General features: G+C 40.1%; 2 protein-coding genes across 7 annotated transcripts in view; both read right to left on the reverse strand.

The window, feature by feature from the left end:
• The window catches only part of kdm2aa (lysine (K)-specific demethylase 2Aa), a 28,543-nt gene extending 17,343 nt beyond the window's left edge, over positions 1 to 11,200 (reverse strand). For 4 of the 6 annotated variants that reach the window (XM_034895284.1, XM_034895276.1, XM_034895260.1 and 1 more), the window contains exons 1-5: positions 9,955 to 9,990; positions 4,615 to 4,753; positions 3,283 to 3,361; positions 3,062 to 3,108; positions 1,900 to 2,078 (exon numbers count right to left, since the gene is read on the reverse strand). In XM_034895284.1, the coding sequence (XP_034751175.1) occupies positions 1,900 to 2,078; positions 3,062 to 3,108; positions 3,283 to 3,361; positions 4,615 to 4,753; positions 9,955 to 9,990 (480 nt within the window). Of the gene's footprint in view, positions 1 to 1,899; positions 2,079 to 3,061; positions 3,109 to 3,282; positions 3,362 to 4,614; positions 4,754 to 9,954; positions 10,688 to 11,032 lie in introns of those variants that run through there. The other 2 variants (XM_034895268.1, XM_034895252.1) reach the window with 2 other exon arrangements.
• Positions 11,201 to 13,393: 2,193 nt separating this feature from the next.
• The window catches only part of zgc:165520 (uncharacterized protein LOC571872 homolog), an 11,924-nt gene continuing 943 nt past the window's right edge, over positions 13,394 to 24,374 (reverse strand). The window contains exons 2-9 of the mRNA XM_034861921.1: positions 24,201 to 24,333; positions 24,032 to 24,106; positions 22,558 to 22,628; positions 21,839 to 21,947; positions 20,462 to 20,535; positions 20,011 to 20,145; positions 14,902 to 15,012; positions 13,394 to 14,344 (exon numbers count right to left, since the gene is read on the reverse strand). Coding sequence (XP_034717812.1) covers positions 14,267 to 14,344; positions 14,902 to 15,012; positions 20,011 to 20,145; positions 20,462 to 20,535; positions 21,839 to 21,947; positions 22,558 to 22,628; positions 24,032 to 24,106; positions 24,201 to 24,333 — 786 coding nt within the window. The 3' untranslated portion in view covers positions 13,394 to 14,266. The remainder of the gene's footprint in view (positions 14,345 to 14,901; positions 15,013 to 20,010; positions 20,146 to 20,461; positions 20,536 to 21,838; positions 21,948 to 22,557; positions 22,629 to 24,031; positions 24,107 to 24,200; positions 24,334 to 24,374) is intronic.

Below are 24,374 nucleotides of genomic sequence, written 5' to 3' on the forward strand. Positions count from 1 at the left end.
TCTGAATGTCTCAACAGAAAGCGAGACTCATCAGACCAGGCAACATTTTTCCAGTCTTCAACTGTCCAATTTTGGTGATCTCTTGAAAATTGGAGCCTCTTTTTCCTATTTGTAGTGGAGATGAGTGGTACCCGGTGGGGTCTTCTGCTGTTGTAGCCCATCCGACTCAAGGTTGTGCTTGTTGTGGCTTCACAAATGCTTTGCTGCATACCTCGGTTGTAATGAGTGGTTATTTCAGTCAAAGTTGCTCTTCTATCAGCTTGAATAAGTCGGCCCATTCTCCTCTGACCTCTAGCATCAACAAGGCATTTTTGCCCACAGGACTGCCGCATACTGGATGCTTTTCCCTTTTCAAACCATTCTTTGTAAACCCTAGAAATGGTTGTGGGTGTAACTCCCAGTAAGTGAGCAGATTGGGAAATACTCAGACCGGCCCGTCTGGCACCAACAACCATGCCACGCTCATAATTGCTTAAATCGCCTTTCTTTCCCATTCTGACATTCAGTTTGCAGTTCAGGAGATTGTCTTGACCGGGACCACACCCCTAAATGCATTGAAGCAACTGCCATTCGGCAACTGCCAACTAGTTGATTAGATAATTGCATTAATGAGAAATTGAACAGGTGTTACTAATAATCCTTTAGGTAATATATTTATACACATCTTTTTTTGTATATGTTATAGATTAACAAAGTGAAAAAGCCCAAAGTCCACCCCAAAAGGGATAAACCATCTCCAACAGAAACCACTGTTCACAAACAGCTCTATTGTAGTCCAGCCTTTATTTCCGTGATGTCGCTATGTAACGCACGTTATAATGCTTGCCTAGCTGCTAGCGTGGCACTCCCTCATTCTCTGCTTCTGAATGGCTAGTAGTCTTTACCAACAGGGGCTTGAGAAAGTTTACACACCCATGCTAAAGTTGATTAAAAAGAGGAATAAAAAAAAATATGTATATATATTTTGGAAATTGAGCTTAATGCCTTAATTCCAAAAGATTTAGGAAAATCCAATATACCTGTCACATTCTTCACCATACCTAGAGATTGGCATGGTGTTATTTCCGTTAGCTTAATAGCTGGTTTGATTTGCATTGAGAGATGATCTTATGGAAAGTTCCCCATGCCTATCTCTAAGGCTGCACCATTAATCTAATTTTATACAATAACATTGGTGTCCTTAAAAGATTGGATTTTCCTAAATTTTTTGAATTAAGGCATTTAGATCAATTTCCAAAAGATGTTTTTTATTCCTCTTTTTGCATCAACTTTAGCCTGGGTGTGTAAACTTTCTCAAGCCACTGTAGGTACTGAGCTTGTGCAACTCCCAACAAAGATTAAACAGAAGTCAGATGTCTCACTCTGTAGCTAAAACAGATAACTCAACACACAGGCCGGCTTTCTGTCTCTCAGTAAATTGATTTTAAAATACTTTTGGTCTAACGCACGAAACGGTTCATTTCTGATGTGCTGCTACATTTGAACCTCAGGTGTTCTGGGTTAGTTCTGCTTTCAGGCCCTAGAGTCAGAATTAAAAGTGGAGTAGCAGCGTTCAGTTTTTATGCACCGCATGTCTGAATCAAACTCCCAGAAGTCTGCAGGTTAGCTGCAACTCAACTCTTTAGCTCAAGGTGGAAGACTTTTTGCGGCTGCCTTTGATTAAATAAAGTCATTTTAAATGTGTTACATTCCACTTAATTTTTATTCTCGCATTTCGTACCTGTCTTATTCTATTTTACCATGTCTTTATAGTCTACTTTTACTGCTGTTCTTTAATTTCCTTTTAATGTTTTATGTAAAGCACTTTGAATTGAATTGCCTTGCTGAAATGCTTTAAAAAAAAAAAAAAAAAAACAATTGCATGTTCATCGTGTCACATCATCACATGTGAGTACGTACTGTGGCAGGTCTCCTGACCAGGTTCTCCAGCTTGGTGTGGCTGAACTCCAGGCTGATGACATTATAAAGCTTCTCTCTCTGAGATGGAGGGGTCTCATAGTAACGTGTCCACTGGGCCATGGACATCTCTGTCCCCTTCTGAGTGCTGACGTCCATCACATCTATCATACGTCTGCTACCTGAGAGATTTTTGTCAATGGTTAGTCACAGCAAGCCAATCTGGTAAAAACAGCAGCAGACAGGATACATTTTATACAATCTTTTCTGTATGACTGATCATTAAGCCCAGTGTAACGGTACAGTGTTCAGATTCATCAGTTAAAGTGTATGTGCTACACTGCAGCCTGGAGTCTCGGAACGGGTACAACAAATGTTGAATATGCATCTGCAGGTCCACCAAAACGTCTTGTGTATGAAATGTCTGCATTTTTATTAACTATAATGGTCGCGGGTTACATCTCTCACAAACGTACTGCTTACTCATTGAACTTAACATCCAGTAACTACTGTTTTCCTTCTGTGATTTTTTTCAACTTTCCAGCATTTGCAACTTCAGCTTTGATGATTTTCAGTAATATCTGCTGCTTTTTGGGTTAAATACACAGCTGCTGGAGCTGTGGACTTTAAAATGTTATAACAATATTGTTGTAGGTAATTTTAATATCCAGTATTGCGTTTATCTTACTACTAGATTTGATTGGTCTTTTTAAATATAATGTGGTCTAGATCTACTCTAGAATATGACTTGAGATTACTCCTGTTGTGATTTGACACTATTAATAAAATGTTATTAAAATAGAATTACTCGCTCACTGGAGCAGCCGGAGCCTGTGGGAAATCATTTGGTGATTATTTTAATTGACAGTCCTGGTAAAAATATAAAACAGCTAGCTCCAGATTATGGAATATGATGGTAATGTTATATCATTGTAAGTTCTTGTTTGGGATTTATTGACTATATAAGACCTTTAAATAATTTTAAATATTTAATAGACTACATTATTCCACAGTAAATTGTTCTATACATTAATTAAACATGGAATAATTATTGGTTTGTCTTTATTTAATGACATTTTGACAGGACTAAACCTGAGACTCATAGCAAGCATCTAATCGATTACTAAATAAATTAATTAATGAAAACTTAATTTCTGATTCTTACCAACAAACATCTTGACATCATTGACACTGAAGTCAGGATCCGGCATCCTACAGAACAACAAGTGGTTACTCAACATGTGGCCAGTCGTAATTGTTAAGTAACAAATCATGACAATGTTTTCCCAATAAAGAAGAATGAACAAGCAAGTTATCAAAATACTTGATAAAAGAATGAGGTAGTAAGATAAGTAGAATAAAAGGACTGAAAAAAAGGATGCCTACTTGAGTCCCAGTCCATCAGGCTTCTCAAAGACGATTGGGTCCCTCAGGCCGCCTCTCTGGATGAACTCAAATGTCAAGTCTAAGAAGAAGAAGAAAAAAGTTGTAGTTGTTGTTTTTGTACAGAGTTTATTTTTGCTTCCCCTGATTTCCAAGACTTGGAAGAACAATTTTCAAAAGCCAAATGTCCATTTCTGTTACATATCCATCTTTGGTTTAAAACACCCATATTGTGCTCATTTTCAGGATCCTAATTGTATTTTGAGGTTGTACCAGAACAGGTTTACATCGCTTCATTTAAAAAAAACAAAAAAAACACACAAACCATATGTTTGTTGAACTGCACATTGCTGCAGAACCTGTTTTCACCCGGTGTGTTGGGCTCTCTGTTTTAGCTCTCTGTTTTAGCTTAGCTAAAACAGAGCCACAGCTAAAACTGGCTGTGGCTCAGTGGTAGAGCGGTTGCCTGCCAATCGGCAGGTTGGTGGTTCGATCCCTTGCCCTGCAGCCCCATGTCAAAGTGTCCTTGGGAAAGACACTGAACCCCGAGTTGCCCCCGGTGCTGCGCATCGGAGTGTGAATGTGTGTGAGTGTGTATCTGATGAGCAGGTGGCACCTTGTACGGCAGCCCCGGCCACAGTGTATGAATGTGTGTGAATGGTGAATGTTTCCTGTAGATGTAAAAGCGCTTTGAGCAGTCGTTAAGACTAGAAAAGCGCTATATAAATACAGCACATTTACATCTAGACTATCTTTGTTGAATGTTGCACATGCGCAGTAGGTAGGTAAGGCTCACATCAGCTAACACTTAGAAAACTCTCTCCAACTTTGGTCATGTAAATGAAAATTATCTGAAATAAATAGCCATATAAATAATACTAATAAAAAAAAAGGTATCTCTGAGAAAGCTCCTTCAATAAAAAGAGCTATGGAGAGAGGGGGAGTGTGATGAACTGAAGCGTACGCTACTTACAGAGTGACTGAGTACCCATTAATACGGGTCGAATGGCGGGTCAGCAAAGTTACACACACGGTGTGTATGAAATGTCTGTATTGTTACTGCGCTGTATTTTTATGAACTATGATATTCTGGCCATGGGTCACATCTCTCGCCCAGGTCCAGGAAGCGCCATCTCACACGCCATTATTCTATAAACTGAAGTTAGTTGCATTTAATAACCTGTGTTTTTCACCATGGCCATGTAGCAGAGTTACGGGTTCCCTCTCATTAACAATATACAGCTGTGTTAATAACGATTAAAACTGGACAAATGTCAGAAGTGTGAGCTTTCCACATTAAAGAAATTTTAAACCTCACGGACTGTGTCCACCTACCTTTTCCTTCCATGCGCAGGACCCGGTTAGAGCTGAACCTCTGACTGTGGACTTTCTCCTCCAGATCAAACATCCTCCTTCCATCAATTTCCTCATCTGAGATGCCGTCGTCATGGTAACGTCGTCGGGTACCAGCCCGCTAAGAAAATGGAGGGAAGGGCAGATGAAAATATATTATGAGACAAAGGTGACAGAGAACAGGACAAACGGTTGAAGAAGACAATCACAAAAGGGTCAGAGCTGGACGATTCTGGCCAAAATTATAAACGTTATTGAGATCACGATTATTTTTGTTGATTTTAACCAAAAAAAAGTTATTGTCACATAGGCTATTTATAAATATTTTCACATCCATATTGTGCTACATTTCTCTTATGTTGAAGTTGTGTGTTGTATGTCCGTTATAACGGGATTTCGGTACCTCCTCACGGTGCCACTTAAATGTCTGCGTTGCTCTCTGATGCTCCAAAACAGACGTTAGAGTCAACAGAAACATCAATGTTTTTTTCTATAAATTGAAAATGATTTAAATTTAACAATATATTAACATTTTAAAAGTACTTAATATATAATAAGTAAACCTAAGTCACCAACCACACATCTACAATAACTTAGTAAATAACAGTTGTACTATTAACAAGTAACAACAAAATAAATGTTGAGTTGGTATGCTAACCAGAGCCCAGAGGGGAAATATGGCATAGATATAAGGAATCTTCTTATGTAGCAAGACGGGAAATTGAAAAAGGCCAACAAGCACCAAATGCATAAAAATAACCCCAGGACACAAAGATGAATGGAAAAACACACATCAGGTACTTCATACAAATAATAAAAATGTGCTACCATGCACACAAACAAAGTAGAACACATCTAATTGATGGAGACAATTCTGCTGTAGGGTTGTCATGACAGCTGATCCAGGGATAATCCCAGGCTCAGCACCCAACCCCCCTGTGCTCTATAATCTCTCCCACCTAAACCACGCATTAATCTCAGGTTCATACAGTGTTTTATTGTCTCTGGTGGGGCATACTGGATGAATGTAAGGAGGGTGGAGGATGGAGAGGCATGGTTGAAGTCACCAGAGATGAGAAAGAGGTCTTGTAGGTGCTGTATCCGTAGCCTGTTTGTAGTAGAATAACGGACATCACAGGACCTCTTGTAGTGCCGTGCGGTATACCAGTTTACACCGTATACAGGAATTAATTTCACGAATTATATGAATGTTTCATATGCTGTAATATCAGCATTGCTGCTGGGCTCTCTACAGCAGGTTCAAACTGCAAGTGACCTGAGAACCGCACCCCTTTAAACTGCTTAGACTTTCTTACTGGGGTGGCAGTAGCTCAGTCCTTAGGGAGTAGGGTTGAGAACCTTTCCATAGGCAGCCCCCTCACTCGGACATCTCTCCATTTAGTGTGTATAGGTACTGAGCATGTGTGTAATAACAGAGTGTAAATTGTAATTTCCCCTTGTGGGACAAATAAAGGACACACCACTACTACTACTACTACTACTACTACTACTACTACTACTACTACCACCTTTATGACAACAAGTAACAACCCACAGCAAACTGTTTAACAGGACAAAACACCATGGCTCACAATCATTTGTGACAATCAATTTGTTTACGCTAATAATTCTACATTTACACCGCCAAACGCAATGCAATATGTTTATATGCAATAAATCAATTAATCGCATAATAAATAAAAATTTGCGCGATGATTTTTAAATGGAAATTATGTTATTGTATTTGTTGTTTTTGGTTGGTTTGTAAATTTACTGGATATTTTAAATGTCTTCCAGTGGTAAATATTCTTTAGAAATAAAAGAATATTGATCTTTGTAAAGGTGTACCTGCATTATCACTAGTACTTTATTGTATAATGCTGTGGAGCCATCCTTTAATAATAATAATAATAATAATAATAATAATAATAATGATAGAAGCTTTTAGTAAACATGATGACATTGAAATGTGTTTTATATTCTATGTACCGACAGTAGAATAAGCCGCTATAAACCTATATTAAAGGCCCAGTCAAGAAAAAGAAAGAAAACACTGATATACCGGGAAATCGCCAGAATCTTAAAATACCGCCATACACATTTTTGGTCATACCTCCCAGCACTAGCTGTTTGACTAGTCACATGTACAGCGCTGCATTGCTTACCATCTTATGTTACAAAACATGTTGTGAATGTGGATTCAGCACACAAAATGGGAATAAAACCAAGGGGGTAAGGCTCTTCTCTCTAAGCGTAGCTCCTATGGAGCCATTTTGATGCTACCAAGCCATCACCCGCTGTTAGCATTCCATTGACTGCTATTCATTTTGGTGCCAATTTGAAAGCGAAAAACTTTACATCTGAAGCATTGTAATAAGGCTCTATTTGTCTGTTGCCTATTTCTAAAGAAATACGACAAAATATAAAAGGCTCCAGTAACTTGTAGCTCACGTTATACCAGACGTTTTTGTAAAAAAGGCTAACGATTGTTTCATAACCAAGCAACTTCCTATATAAAACAGGATAAGCTCGCAGTCTCAACTTACCTTAGCTGTTAGGCTTAATCACTAATGTCAACTAGCATTTTAGTAGGGCTGTAATCAAGTCGACTGAAGTCCTGAAACTTCAACTAAAAATGAGGGGCGGAAAAAAAACCAGATTAATTAACTGTACTGTCCTGCAGTACTTGTCCTTGTAGGCTATTTGCAGTATGTTAAATCGTTTTTGACCTAATTATTTTGCACTGAAATGACACTCGTCTGTGGGTTCTGACAGCGCTGCATCAGCGCTCTGTGCACGTCCTCAGCCTCCCGGCTGAAACACGACGAGACTATTAATTTAAAGCTTTTACTCCTAAACACAAAAGGCACGTCCACTTTAATATATACTGTATATTTTAACATATCTGTGGTCAAGCTCAGTGCCTTGCTGTGTTGTATAGTCCATGAATGATGGTGTGGCGTGCTGGCGCTGGATATTAACAAGTTCTTCAAACCTCAGCCTTCCGCAACAGCAATGGGCCTCATATCCTGAGCAATAAAGTCAACAATTCCTTCCGTGATATTATTTTTGCATTTGGATGATAGAGGCTTAACATCTTGCGGGGTCTGGGTAACGCTACCGTTGTTGCGTGTGGGTGCAGCTATGTTTACAAAACGATAATTAGACTATGAAATATGCCAATTCTGATATGTTCATATAGAATACTGAAAACAGAAAGGGAAACCTAACGCAGACAATTTAGCTTACCGTTTTTAGGTGATATTCCATATTTGAGCTGCAATATGCAAACTGTTGCTTGCAAACTTTGAAATAAGACTTTTTTCCGTTATCTATTTTTGTAAAATGCTGCCACACTAACGATGTCTTCGACATGGTAGAGGACTGTAAATTAAAAACTCACAATTAAATATTCAGCAAACCACTAAAACAAGGCTTTCTAGTTCTTTCTTCAATCGGTCCAACAAAAAAAAAACTGTTACCTGTGAAACAGGGGTGCTCTGAAAACATCCCTGTTAGCAATTAGTGCTCTCCACCCAGAGATCGTAATGGTCTATGCTTCCACCTGATGAAATAACACGGCAAAAAAATTGACCAATCAGAATTTTGGTCGAGCCAGAATGTATCTACCAATAAATCAACTAGGCGACTGGGAGATTACGGCCCTACATTTTAGTTAGCAAAAACTAGCCTGTGCCTAGGTTATCTCCAAACATGTACCTACGCTCTCCGTCTCTGCTGATTGGGAATAATTGACATTTCTCTTGGCACAGCTACCAGAAGACTTACAACTTTCAGACACCTTGATCACGTCACATCTACGTCGTCAAGCTCAGTAGGAGGCTGCGCAGTAACTCTCCGCACTCACCGGAACAGTGCTTCTAATATCTTTCACTGGTCCACGTCCAGAACAACAGGATCTGTTGGTCTATGGAGCTAGAATTGTTGCTTTATTACATGCAAGAAGAAGAAAAAAAGATTTGAAAGAAAAAACGCTTGAGAGAAAAAGTAAAAAGAAATTTGAGAAAAAGAAATTTGAGAAAAAGAAATTTGAGAGAAAATGTTTTCATACAAATAGCAAAAAGAAATCTCTTGAAATATTTTAAACTCTCAAATACATATATATATTTTTTGTTATAAGTGTGAAAAAAAATTCTCTCTCAAAAAAAGTGTTTCTCTCAAAACCTAAGTCTTTGCTCTCGATTCGGTTTTTTGCTCTCGTCTCAGGATTTTTCTGTCAATGTGAAATTAATGTCATGGCCGGGGCCACGTTCCTATTGGCCAGTTGAATGAGCACCGTCCTGTCTTGGGAGTCAATCTGAATCATGACACCAATGTCGACAGATAACTAGCAGTCAGCCCACTTCTAAATAAATATCTAATTTAATTATCTTTTTAACAGTCAAACTGAAACGCTGGCGCCGGGCTCCAGGTCCTGCAGCCGCAGACGGACAGACATCAGTGGGGCTCGGTCAGCGAGGTAAGTGTTGAGTTATGAAAAGTTAAAAACAATGATTTGAAAACAATGTATTTCTGTTAATGTATGCTGCCGTCGGGTTGGGAAGGTATGATTTAATTCAATGGTGTAGACTCCATATTAAGCTGTTTGTGTGGCCCCGCCCATGACACTATTGTCACATCGAGAGAACAAGAGACAAGAGCGAAATACTGAATCGAGAGCAAAGACCTAGTTTTTTTTTTTTAGGGAGAAGTTTTTTTCAAACTGATAGCAAAAATATGTTTGAGAGTTACAAAGATTTTGAGAGAGACTTTTTGCTATTGGTATGACAACTCTCACAAATTTTGTTTTCTCTCGTGAAATGTTTTTGCCATCAGTGTGATAACTTTTTTTCTCAAACTTTTTCTTCTTGGATGTAATAAACAAACAATTCTAGCGCCATATTGGTCCATTTCTTTAACTATCTATGATTAATCTCAATGAGTATTACAAACCTCAACAATCTATTTAATTCAATCCAATGCACATTTCAGGAAAGTTTTGTATTAACAACGTTGTTTTTAAGTGAAACGAGTTTAGAAGAGAGAGAAAGAACAGATCAATTAAACGAAAGACTGACACAGCTCGCTCAGACAGACACACAGACACACGAGAAGAGAAGAAGGAGACATGGACAACAAAGTACTGCAATGTAACTACCGTAGTTCAGAGATAATGGCAAAGACTAAATGAAACGGGCCCCCACTGGTAGTATCCCCCACCCCCCATGTAAGCACATTTCATGTGTTTGGTTGTTGAATCAACATAAGCGCTGTTGATAAAAGAAAAGAAGAACAACGTGACCAAATTCACTTTAAACTTACCAGCCTTTTGCTGTACCTCGGCTTGGAATCATCCATTTTAACTGGAAACCGAGCTCTGTCCCATAATGCATGTATGTAACGCCGCTGAGTGTTAATGTTAACGTTAAACCATCAGAAAACAACCAACTGTGACGTTACTGCAGCGCCCCTTGGCTCAAATGGATAATACACAAGCACCTGGAAGGCGCGTGTTTTCAACGGTAACTCAACTTAAACTAACCTTTCTTAAATTCAAACAACAAATGAGTGTTTAAGTATCCAGTCTAGCTAATTGAGATCACAATACGCTGTATGTCTTCGGATGGCAGTAGCTAGATTAAGGTCAACGTAACACTCATTGACTTCACACAGGTTTGGTGAAACGACGTCGGCTGCAAACTTAATGTAGAGCCCTACTCATTTAAAAAGGCCAATTATAGTACTACACTAAATGGAAGTAGAAAAGTACATACACTTATCATTAGCGTAAAAAATCAAGACTGTATGAATACTCTTTGTTCCTTGCCTTCACCATTCCAAGTCGTGTCCAGCTAATGTTGGCCTTTTGGAAGGAGTCCTGCTTATATAGATAGAAAACTCAACATAACCTTAGGTCATATTGAAATAGCAACATTCAGATATCTCTAAATGCACTGCAAGAAAAAGGCGAACATGGTTGCTTCCATTGTTATTACTACTATGCTACAAAGTTAATGCGGTTTCCGAACAGCCGCCATTTTCCATCCCATCACAAAACATCACACAATCCCGCCCACAACCATACATTGGACCAATCACAGATAATCTGGCAAGGCATTCATTGGACTACAGCAGTGTCATTCACAAAAAATATTTGCAAAGTGTGATTGGACAAGTATAACCAATAGACATAAGAAGGAGCTGGCAAGCTACCAATAACCGCACAATTCGAAAACGACCTCATACTTCATTGGTTGATATTTCCCAATAACGTTAATTATTGGACAAACACATAATCAGTCAAGACAAAAACCCAATCCGCCCCATTACCCAACATAACTAGTCATCACTCGTAAATAACCAAATTTACCTAAAAAATAACGTATTTTACAATGCTTACCCCCATATTTACACAGGTCCGTCCACTTGCATGTACCTTCAGTAATCCGAGATGTGTGACGTCTTCTGTGTCCAGTGTTTTAACTACCGAAGGCTCGCATCGGAAGGACACGTTTTGTAGCCTTCACCTCAACGAGGAAGTGCTTGTCGGTCCATAAATGGAAGTGTACTTTAGACCTGCTTTTGGCGATTGGCTGGGAAATGTTGCATAGCTCTTGTGATTGGTGGCAGTGACTTGTCTTTCAAAGACGTACAGCTTGAATACGGCGAGCGAGAGGAACTGTGATGCGCAGTACGAATGAATCAAAAGGTAAATAATCACTTACAAGCAAAACAAATAACAGTTTCCATTTATTATCGTCAACAGTGGGCAAATCTACAAAAGACAGTACAACAATAGAATACATTGTAATAAATTGCTACAGTTACAAGTCTTAAGTAATGTACACAGGGAAAAAAAGACACAAAATCACACTACATGTTGTCACACAAGCTAATAATAGTGAATAGAATGGCCAATGTGCGTACTGAACCATTATTAACCATTAGAATGCCCAATTTCCTATTGTCCCCTTGAATTCCCATTTAACACATAGGAATGTTACTTTTGGAATTATTTTAGGTTCTAACAATAAAGGTTACGGTATTTTTGTACTATAGTCTTCTGGAAATCTGGCAAAGAAAGTGGCGTCCTTCCACTGTCACATGGACACCCACAAGTGGTGATCCTGCATTCAAGTCCAAAACATATTTACAGGTACAATGAACAAACCAGGTTATAATTGCTTAGACTACCCATATGTAATGCAATCTTATTCTCGGGAGATACATTTCGTCCATTTTATTTTGACAGCACAAAGTAGAAGTTTGCTGCTCGATTCCCAAAGAAAAGAGTCTAACAACAATTTGCTAATATTTTAAGTCTTGTTAAATCTTTGGACTTCAGGGGGATCTTACAAGGTGAACTTGATGGCAGCATAAGACAGTGAAGAAAGTGGTAGACATACAGTATGACATCCACAGAGAATTTCTGGCAGGTATTCCAGTTGTAGCTTGTCACCTAAGATGAGTACAAGAAAACACCACTGCTTGTATTGCTTACGAAACTAAATCCACACAATATTTCAATAACCAACATTAAAATGTGACACGCTCTGTTGCTGATCTATGCATAAGCCAGTGACCAAATCTAGTCTCAAATTGCAAAAGACAAAATCCAAATATGGTTTAAGAGTAGGCTGATATTACAAGAGTAGGCTGCAGGGCAGCGTCAATGTCCTGGCATGAAACAAGAACAAGCCCTGTGGAAACACAGTCATAGTCCTTTAAAAGAAAAGGGGCAAAACAGACATACATATATTAAATATGAAAGCAATGTTTGTAAATACACAAACTACAAAGACCTAAAAACGGAACACACCCCCAAGGCAGTGTCAGTGTAATCAAATAAAGCAGGCCTGTGTTTATTTCCATTTCTAATCCAACACATTTAGAGTTGCCTCCTATTTTGAGCTCACACAGCATCTAATTTTAATAATAATCAGTACTATCAATAATCAACATCAAAACTTCAATATGGGAATTCTTCATGGAAAGTGAATTTCCTCCTTCCTTACACTGAAAAATGTGTATAAAGGCAGGTGTCATAGCAGGTGCAGGTATCATTAAATGCAGTTGATAGCATAAGTATTGACACAGTAATAGAGTTTCCACATCAAAACACAAGTAACAGAGAAATGGACATATCATATGGGGCAAATGCCCATTGTCAATTTTTGTCCAGTAAAAGTGCTGTTTTTGCCACTGAAAGGCAAAGGTTGTTATTATAGGTGTCTGACAAGATTATGGAAAGGTAGTAGTCTATCCCTACAGAGATAGACAGTTTTTTAAAGAGTAAAATCCTTTTTCAAATTGCCATTGCCAATCCCACCAGACTCCATTTAAATATGCAGTACTTTTAGCGTGTATAGAGCCAGAATTTATTTATACTTATTTCCTTTGATTAGGATGGCAACAAGGTCTTGGTTGCAGCTGTTGCAGTGGTCTTGCTGATACCTACTGTATCTGTAAAGTGTCTCGATATAACTTTTGTTATGATTTGATACTATAAATACAATTAAATTGAATAGAATATTTAAATGGGCGATTTAAGGGTTTATTTCTTTAGAAAAGTTTTAAGCCTTTATTTCCACAGGACAGATGAAGACATGAAAGTGGAGAGAGAGGGGGTTAGGACATGCAGCAAAGAGCCTCAGATAGGAGTCAAACCCGTAGCCGCTGGGTCGAGGAGTAAACCTCTATATATATGTGAGGCTGCTCTACCAACCAAGCTTTTCCGGCCACATTAAGTGTATATTTCAACTAAATCAGAGTGGTAATTGTGTAAGGGAGACTGAGATATTCAGGGTATATGAATGTAGAAATCTACTCTTTGTAGTAATTGTTCTACATTGCCACTCACTAGCTAATCTAAACTCAATACTCCTGAAAAGTCCTACATATACACCAGCATTTACTGAAAATGCCGGCACTTAATACCATACAAATTCAAATAACTACTGCAACAGTATTTTTTCTGAAGGCAGAGTCAAAGAAGGAAGACATATTTCCCAAAATTGGGCTATGAGGGCAATTCATACAAAAGACTGCTTACTTTAAATGGGACAGTTTCTTTCTACGTTTTGTAAGGTATTCTGATTTCAACTGCATTAGTTACAGCTTGACAAAACATCTTATATTTATCAACACAACGATGTTCAGGTTTTTGTTGGAACGATCGATTGCTCTGTTGGTTGAACTATGGTGTTTCTGAGGTTATTTTGTGGTGGCGGGGTATTTGATGCAATGCAGTGTAAGCATTGGAGAGTTTATCTAAAATGTTATTTAAGTAATGCTTTGTTTAACACTAATATCATATGGCTCTCAGTAAGTTCCGGAGCTGACCCTGAATGCTGACCCATGACTTGACTCCATGCCTTTAACTTGAAATATCCAGCCACTACATTGAAACTCAATTTAGCTGTGGGGCAGCCAGAGAAGGTTAAAAATAGTTGTTAGAACATGTTCAGAAATAACTGAGAAGAATGCAAATATTTGCAGCTTCAATGTTTATCTTGAATTAGTTGAAATGACAGTAAACAGAGCCCAGGCTGAATTATGTGACCGTCGGCGAGCTGCTCTGCTCTGCCTCATCCTGTACTGTGTGGAGTTAGCGGGGTGGCCTCATTCTGGTTTTCTATTTGAAGAAGCTGTAGACAAATGAACCGAGTACCAAGGCCAAAATCACACAGCAGCAGAAGATCATCATTTGTTTCTAGAGAACAGGAGGGAAAAGGATACAGAGATTGAAAGGAAGATGGTGTTACATTACATTCCCCAATGATGAGTTAAAATCTCTCAGGACTAATTCAAAACTAAGCACAAATCAAACTTATTAAAACAGAGAGGGTAAAGTCCTAGCCCAGATAGTTCTAGGCCAGGTCACACCAGGACCTTAACCAGGGCCTTAACCAGGACCTTAACCAGGGCCTTAACCAGGACCTTAACCTGGACCTTAACCAGGGCCTTAACCAGCGCCTTAACCAGGGCCTAATGAACATCCTGTATTCGGTTGATTGGGTCATTTATTTTTCTCACGCAAGACATTCCACCGGATTGAAAAAGGGTGTGGTGTGTTCTTAAGTAAAAGGCAGACTTTAAATTGAAATGTCATAAGTAATTTGCCTCTACTACTAATCGATTACTCGAAAAAATTGCATGCGTTTTAATTATCTAAGTATTTCTTTAGTCAAGGACAGCTCTACAGTCAGTGCATTTATGTCATGTATGAAAAAACAATCAGAGAAAACCAAACAATCAATCTTAACTTACCCTGCGTGCCTCCTGCTGAAATTTGGCTGCCTTTTTGGTGTCGGCCACTGCCCTCTCTACAAAGCCCACCGACTGATCCATGTTGCTCTCAATTCTGTCAATCATGCCACCCTAGAGGAGGGCAAGACACCATAATATGAGAGAAGAGAACACAGAAAGACAGACAAATAAAAAGTGTTTATGAGATTAACCGTATATGCATTCAAGAAGCAAGAAAATGCTCCAACTTCTACCTTTATCTGCATTTGATCAAATAGGTGTGCAGTTTAATAATCTAACGTACAGTGGGAGGACTGACTGAGCTGGAAGAACATGAGGCTTGTCTTGTCTGAGGCATGACTTTTTTTGTACATCAATGACACACTCTCTGGGATCAGCTGCTCATCTTACTGTTATAAGTCATATTGACTGGTTAGAATATTATGGTAGTTGTGTTTTATTATGTATTAATAACAATATGATATAGAAGATGTCGGAGGTTTAACGTCTGTTTTAATACAATCTTTCTACAGCTAAAATGCCAGACTCATCTAGTTAGTAACACTGCAATCCTACAAAATTATGGGATAATTATTGTTATTGTTGTTGTGTATTCAAGGTGGTTACTACAATTTATATTATCAATAAACAATATAAAGTATATTACATAGTTGGGTGAAATCATGTGTTTTGGTTCTGCTTCGTAACTGAGCAAATACCGACTTTTGGAGATCAGCTGCCCTGTGCTTCACTGAAACCTGGCATGGTGAGAACATGCCGGAAACTTTGTAGGTGTCTGTGTAAACGACGGCTGTTGTACTGATATCACAGTGTTGCAGAAAATATGCAGTCCTCATCAAGAAACTGTAAACTGTTTTATTTGTGGAAGAATTATTTCTGGTTCATTTTGGTTGGTGTTTACATTCCATTTCTGTGCTGTTAGGCTCCATCAACACTACCATGTTTTTATATTTAGCCACAAAAATTATATTTTGAGACAAAAATAATCTCCAAAAAGAGTTTTATATACAAATATTACATGATCATTCACATACACTGGGAATATGCGTACCAGTGTAAACTGGAAGCAGATTGTCCGAGGTTACTCTGTTGTAGGAAATCTGCATGTTTAAGTTGAAAATACTTTAGAGAAGGAACAACAATGGCAAAAAGTAAGACCAGGGACGTCTTGGCTTGGAGCGACAACTAGGTGGAACTGTTACTGATAGGTATGTAAGCCTACCTAAGTGATAAGACTGACTGACGTGTGTCGTCGTTTCCAAACGTTTCTATTTGTGCCCATCCAGACTACAAAGCAGCCCTGGAGTTTTCAAACCATAACAGGTTTAAATTGCAACAGAAACACTGATTTAGTCTCAAAATGTCTTCTCTATAACATACATAAATTCCTAAGAGATCCAAGAGGTGGAAAGTATTGAACAATACTGAAATTAGTGATACCAATTTCAGTATTAAAGTGAACTTATTATACTTTTCCATATTTTCTGTCATATCTACAATGTTATGATGTTGGATTTCCATGTTAAAGTGGCCAAAACTTCAAAATATGAGGTAAACGTAGTTTAGAGAAATCCCTGTGAGCTAAAACGATTTCCAACTGTTCTGAACACTCCGGTTTTAATGTTTTTTTTCTACTCTCGGCTAGGGGTTTCGTAACTCTAAGCCGGTCGGCTATGATTGGTCATCTGCTCGGGGCTCGGGGCTCGGGGTCGGGCCCGCCTTGCATACAACTCACGAGTCATGAGTCATCATGAGCTCTTGGGTAACCAGTCAATCATGCGACTCAGCTGGCTATGAGTGACTCTGTAGCCGATGAGCGGGTAAGCAAGCTTTGAGTAAAGCCAATCAACAACAAAAGCCATTACTTTACTTCTGACATAACATACAGTATTCTGCACGTAGCCCAGCTAGGTTTGCTGTATAAATGTAATATGTTAAAATGTAATTAGGTTGATTAAATAAAAAAAGTTTTCTTATCCTGACTCAAGTGATTCAAGTGACTCGCACAACCAGATTCAATGTAGTGAGTGACTCTGAATAACCCAAATTCTTAAAAGGAACCGGGTTTGGCAGGCCTACTGTGGAGTGGAGCACACATTCCAGGAAACACTCTGGCCAGTCAAAACAGACTTCCTCGGGAAGAGTAACTTACCCTCATACAGAGCGTGAATACATTTTCTCAATACATCCAAGGTGAATACAGGTGAAGCAGCCCTGGGCAGTATGAAAAAAAACTTCTATTTCCTTAAATTATTTTTTTACATTGAAGCATCTAAACATGTTCTAGTACAAACACAAAATGCAAAATGCTTCTGTATTTTTTAATACTTTCAACCTCTGGGATCTTTGAGGACTTTTTATATGTTGTAGAGGAGACTTTAATGAGTAATAAACATTTGTCAGATTTTCAGAATGTAAAGACACTCTGGCCAATCAAACAGACTGGGAACCACCACCTTATCAGAGTGGCGAGGTTTGTGTGTCCCTGTGAACCTGAGGGCTGTGTTGTCTTGAGCTTTGTGCTTCTGGTAGGGTCTCCCATGGCAAAGTAGTTTCAGGTGAGGGGCCAGAAAAAGAATGGTTCATAAACCCCTATGAGTCAGTGAGGAAGAGGCAAAGTTACTCTGCCCGGAGAAAGCCTGGGGCCCTGGAGACATTCCTAGATGGAGGGCTCGTCAGCGAGCGCCTGGTTGCCAGGTTTGCCACAGAGCCCGGCCAGGCACAGCCCGAAAGAGCAACATTGCACTTCTCTCTCCATCCCATGGGCCCACCACCTGTGGGAGGAACCACTGGGGGAAGGTGCGCTGCCACAGTGACAGTGAAGGTCAGGGTCCTCAATGGACCAGACCCGAGCGGCAGAGGCTGGCTCTAGGGGCGTGGAATGTCACCGCTCTGTGGGGGGAGGGAAACTTGTGTAGGAATGTTTTGGACACTTGGTTGAAGAGAGGAGCTGTCAACTGATCACCATCTGGTGGTGAGTTGGGTCAGAGGGTGGGGGAAAACTTTGGAGAGACCTGGTAACCCCAAACTGGTATCACAGGTAAATTGGGAACGTCAGGAGGAGACCCCTGTCCGACAGACTCACATCTCCGACGGAGCTTTTTGCGCATCCAGAAGGAATCTTTCCAGGATATATTATCCCGGGGGACTCCAGAGGCAATTGCAGGGTACTGAAGGGCCCAAAGGCCTGCAGCCTCTGCCATTAAAGAGGCAAAGCAGCGGGTGTGGCAGAAGTTTGGAGAAGACATGGAGAAGGACTTTTGGTCGGCACCAAGGTGCTTCTTGAAAACCGTTCGCCACCTCAGGAAAGGGAAGCGTGGAACCATCCAAGCTGTGTACAGTAAGGATGCGACGCTCTCAACTGAGGAGGTAATAGGGCAGTGGAAGGAGCACTTTAAGGAACTCCTAAATCAAACTAATACACCTTCTATGTCTGCGGCAGAGCTGGCGGATGATGGGGGATTTTCCCTGGTGGAAATCGCTGAGGAAGTCAAACGTCAGTCTAAAATCCGTCCAGAAATGCTGAAAGCTCTCGGTGTGCAGGGGCTGTCTTTGATGGCATGCCTCTTCAACATTGAGTGGAAGTTTGGGCCACTGCCTGAGGAGTGCCAGACCAGGGTGGTGGTTCCCGTGTTCAAAAGGGGACCAGAGGGTTTGTGCCAATTACAAGGCTTCACACTTCTCAGCCTCCCTGTTAAAGTGTACTCCAAGGTGCTGGAAATGAGGGTTTGGCCAATGGTCAAACCTTGGGTAGAAGAGGAACAATGCGGATTCCGTCCTTGTCATGGAACAACAGACCAGCTTTTCACTTTCGAAAGGATCCTGGAAGAAGCCCGGGAGTATATCCAACAAGTCTACATGTGTTTTGTGGATCTGGAGAAGGCGTATAACCGGGTTCCCTTGGAGATACCATGGAAGGCACTGCGGGAGTATGGGGTGAGGGGGTTCCTTCTCAGGGCCATCCAGTCTCTGTATGGCCAAAGTGAGAGCTCTGTCCGGGTTATTGGCAGTAAGTCAGACTTGTTCCAGGTTAGGGTTGGCCTCAGCCAGGGCTGCGCTTTGTCACCAATCCTGTTTGTTATACTCATGGACACAATATCGAGGAATAGTGGGGGTGGGGTAGGGTTGCAGTTTGGTAGGCTGGAGATCTCGTTGCTGCTCTTTGCAAATGATGTGGTCCTGATGGCATCATCGGCCCGTGCCGTTCAGCTCTCACTGAAACCCATGGAGTGCCTACTCTATGTAGGAAATAAGTCCTTAACCCAAGTGAAGTACTTTAAATACCTTTGGGTCTTGTTTGCAAGTGACGGGACAATTGGTTGGAGAATCTGTGCAGCGGGTGCGGGATTACATTAAATTTATTGCACCGTTGTGACGAAAAGAGAACTGAGCTAGAAGGCAAAGCTCTTGATCTACCGGTCAGATTTTGTTCCTACTCTCAAATATGGTCATGAAGGCTGGGTCATGACTGAAAGAATGAGATCCAGGGTACAAGTGGCCGAAATGGGTTTCCTCAGGAGGGGGGCTGGCATCTCCCTTAGAGATAGAGTATGAAGCTAAGTCATCTGTGAGGAGCTCGGAGGAGAGCCGCTGCTCCTTTGCGTCGAAAAGAGCCAGTTGAGGTGTTTCGGGCATCTGCTAAGGATGCCTCCTGGGCGCCTTCCTGGAGAGGTGTTCTAGGTATTTCCAGCTTGGAGGAGGCATCGGGGAAGACCCAGGACTAGGTGGAGCGATTATATTTACAACCTGGCCTGGGAACGCTTCGGGATCCCCCCCGTCGGAGCTGGTTATTATGGCTCGGGAAAGGGAAGTTTTGGGTTCCCTGTTGGAGCTGCTCCCCCCGCGACACAACACCGGCGGACAACAATGGATGGATAGATGGATGGATTAAACACTGACAGTGGTTGAAGAGGTGAGCTCAAGCTAGCAATACCAAATATGTAAGTAAGTTAAAGATGTGTTACACAATGTAACTTTATTTTTTTCCACTTGAGCACCTGCCCGCAAAATGTCTATGCACAGCACTGCCTATTAATAGTCCCCAGTTAGTATAGGGAGAGATTTGTCTTGTGTGTGTGTGTGTGTGTGTGTGCACGCGCACGCGTGTACCTGATTCTCAACCAGCATGGCGATATCCACAAACATGTCATGGAGCTCTTTGATGCTGCTTTCTAGCCTCATAATGTCTTTGTGACGAGCCTCGATCTCATTCAGGGCCTGCTGGTTGATCTTAGAGTCCATGATCTGGGGTGGGAGGGGGTGTGTGGGGAAACAAAGACGGACAAAATGACGTCCGTGAAAGTACGACAATACATCAAAGGATAAATAAAAGTTCAGATAATTAGAGAACAAGTTACTATTTAATTGTGGCAGTGACGCAAAAACTTGAAAAAAATCAAGTTCTACAATCAATAAAAGCAATACTTACACAGTCTAATGTACACTAGCAAAATATAAAATAACGTTATAACGATAATGTAAAACAACGTTCTTCCATGGCGGGAGTGTTCGCCCTTTTGTGCATGTATTTACATACAGATCCACACACTGTCAGTCTTACCCCGGCAGTGAAGACAGCCGAGTTGCCTCCCTCCAGCATCTCGTCAAGTTCCTCGTCAGTCGTTGCTTTCCCCGCTGTGATGAACAGAAAGGACAGTTATACAACAGTTGATTGCATTGTTGCATAAATACCTGGTAACAGCTGACAGGGCTGGTTAATTACAAAAGGTAAAGTCAGACTGACAGAGGAAAAATGGCATAGTAAAGTAACTGCCAGCCAGTGCCCTGAGACATGCCTGGGTAAAATTAAATGAATCACTGATAACAGCTTTGGGATTCAACCTGACAAAAGTTTAAAAAAAACGCCATAGGGTCTGTAAAGTTTGTAACACCCATATCATCTGTGCCCTACTTGTGTTATTAATGTGAAAAGTGATCAGGTGACCCAAATTGCTGCCAGCTGCCATGATTAGGTCCTGAGCATGTGTGTGTATTTCAGGCCTGTGTGTAGTGATTACTGTAATTTCCCCACTGGGGCTAAATAAAAGTATAACTTATTCAAACCGGACTACAGCTATATGTCCATCCACACGTTTTTTTTTTGAATTAGGTAATATTGAATAAAAAATGCCTTATGGAAAACGTAAAATTTGATGGAATTTCACAAATATAGACTAAAAAAAAAACATGTTTCTCATCGGATTTTATCTCGATCAATATACAGCTTATGCGATAAACGCTGATGGAAACGTCATTTCCCACATAAATAATGATTTACCATCAAGTTTTATGGTTGCAATCCGCCACAAAACAAAGAAGAAGTTTTAGTTTATTTACGCTGTGTTTGCACACATAGCGGGTGTTAACAAAGAAAGATGCAAGTGGATGAATGAGGAGACGAGAGACTTTCTAAATTTAATTTATCAGGAATTGCGAAGGAAATGGCCGACAACCGTTAGGACAAGCCGTGGGACGTCCTCCTCCGGAGTAGTGGCCGGAATCACAGAAGGGAAGGGACGGAATGAGGAGGAGGAGGGAGGGGCGAGCTTGTCTCTTTTTGTTTGAAAATACTTTGAATGTCAACAAGAAGTTAAATTGTTAAATTTCTACTCAACACCAAAATATTTGTTCTCAACAATGTTTAACAATGTAAGTAGCTAACCTATCATCTGTTTGTCTGATTGTAGCATGTTATAATCAGGGCCACACAAAATCTGCGGACACAGAATTACACAGATTTTATACAAATAAAAAACTTTCAATTAAACTCAGAATGTTAACATATCTCAATCCTCTAGCAAAAAACCTGTCTGCAAAATTCTCTTTTTCAGAATTTTCTTCTGTGTCACTGCTGAAAACTGTAAAAAAAAAAAAGAAAGAAAAGAAAAAGAAATCTGCAGACTGAGTTTGGGTCTAAACTTGATCAACTATGACATACTGATTTCCAACTGTCGGGCGATTCGTCCTTTGCTCTTATCTCTGAAGTCCACTTGAGCCTCGTTGTATTTTGTCATCACCTCTACAAACTTCTTGGCCAGGATAGCATGCTGGGATAATGAGAATACCTTGTTAATGAACTTAAAAGGTGTAGAAATGTGTAATGACAGTCACGTAACACATATCATAATGTGCACTGGAATTTCCCCTGAATGCCATTAATAAGACTGTTTTGACCAGACACATGAGAGATAAAATTGTGTTCTAGCTTTTTAAAGCACTATAAATGTATTGAGTGCTCCTTCCAAATTCTTATTCACGCCAGGTTTAAGAGCCTCTCCAACATTTAAGTAATCATGGAACACTAAAAAGCTCCCCACTGAAACATTCATAATCCAAACACAATTTGTACTTGGTTAGGTAATTCTTAACATTTCCTAAACTCCTTTTTAGTTCCTTAAATGTTTACACAGCACCAAAGATAGCAAGTCCTCAAAAAACAACTTGTATTCAGAGAGAAAAGAAACAGAAATAAAGTAGTTTTCAGGTCTTTCTGCAGGTGCTTCTCAGCCTTCTACAAAGGGAGAAGGTCTTAGAACCGCCACCTGTTCAAGAAATGTGCAAACTCAAAGCTCTTTTGACTTTGGGCCCCAGTTCTATATACTATAGAAGGTTGGTCAAGTGAACCTAATTTAATGTTGTCATCTAATATTGTTTGACCTGGGATTTGCGTATCCTCAGGTCGGCTGAGGTCCTCTCATCTGTGTTGGACTCAAGCTGGCGCTCAATACCTGATGCACACACAGACAAAAGTGAAAGAGACTGTTCACAGATATTGAAGAAATGGCTTCAACAGTAACACAATGTGCAACACAACAGAAATACTTATAGACTATACTATTATCTACTCAGGCATAAAATTGAAAATGGAAAATGAATGACTTTTCCAGGGAGCAGAGGTAGACATTTACACTCACAATCAAACAAAATCCAAATGCTACTTATATAAGACATTCACCTAAAACAAAAACATATTTTACTACGTAACCCAAGTGGTATCCAACCATGCAAAGTTTTCAGATATCTGTCTCTCATCACATCTAGTCATAGTTCTAATGTCTTTACTGTTACCATAATTTAGGGCTGAACAATATCAGGAAAATATCTAATTGTGATCCCTGATATTGGATAATAATCATTTTTGTACAGTTATTCTTATTTTTGCCTCAACCTCACCCCCCCTGCGATTTGGATATTTCACTAGTCCATATTGCTATTTCAAGAAATTGCGATCTTTTGTGCAGCCCTTATTTATGTGCCACTGCGCATCATGCCATATAATTAGTATGAAATCAAACGTCTGTATCAGTGTCTTTGTGTCTCAACAAAGAGTCAGGGTCTGTCCGTGGTGTCTGTCTGTTTAAAGGAAGTTTTACCTCGCTACTGTCGCACCAGAATTTTTGCTCTTGGGGGGAATTGTTGGGTCTTTGAAAATATAGTGTGGTCTACACCTACTCTATCTGTAAAGTGTCTTGAGCAACATGTTCTCACTCCAAACTCGTAAAATATAGACGCTTGGGCAGTGTCTCTTAGAAACAGATAGAATGCAAAAAGCACCCTTAGCTTGTGTGTAAAACGCACCAGGGAAAGCAGCAGCTACAGGGTTTAAAGACGTATTAGTTAGTATTAAGAGAGACAACAGTAATGAGTAGTATGAAAGGCCAAAAATCCACATAGGGAGGTTGGTTGGGGTGGTGGATAGGTCCAACAACACAGGACATTTACCCAGGAGACCAGGGTTTGTGTCCCTCGTGTCATGTTTCCTAAATCCAACTGTCCCAGTCTTCTTTACCTAAACCCAACTGTCCTATTCTTAATTTCCTTAACCCAACTGTCCTTCTGTCCAACTGTCTTCTTTTCCTAAAACCTACCGTCCTGTTCTTCTTTTCCTAAAACCTACCGTCCTGTTCTTCTTTTCCTAAAACCTACCGTCCTGTTCTTCTTTTCCTAAACCCAACAGTCCCGTTCTTCTTTTCCTAAAAGATACCGTCCTGTTCTTCTATTCCTAAAACCTACCGTCAAAGTTTCCAAACTTGCTGTTTTCATTGGGAACTTCTTTCTGTCAACAATGAAACAAACAAACTAACAAACAAAAAGAGTGACGGAAAAGAAAGTAAAAAGATCAAATACTGACTCTTAAGTTTGTTTCTGGCATTATTGGCTGATTTCTTGATCTCATTGGTGAGAGCTTCAACATCATCTTGTGTTTCTGAAAGAGAGACAGAAAGAGAGGGAAATTACAAACAGAAAGAAGTAATGGAAAGGAACATACCTGAAGACGAATATATGTGTGTGTTTGTTACTCTGGTCAGATGTGGGGGCCGACAAGATGGTGGAGTACAGTTTTTTGATTTCTGTGATGCTCTCGTCTATCTTGTCAATGCTCACACGGATATCTTCAATCTGAAAGACACACACACACACACAAACACAGACACACACACACACACACACACCCACCCACCCACCCACCCACC

Source organism: Etheostoma cragini, chromosome 2 (assembly GCF_013103735.1).
Source record: "Etheostoma cragini isolate CJK2018 chromosome 2, CSU_Ecrag_1.0, whole genome shotgun sequence".
Lineage (NCBI taxonomy): Eukaryota > Metazoa > Chordata > Actinopteri > Perciformes > Percidae > Etheostoma > Etheostoma cragini.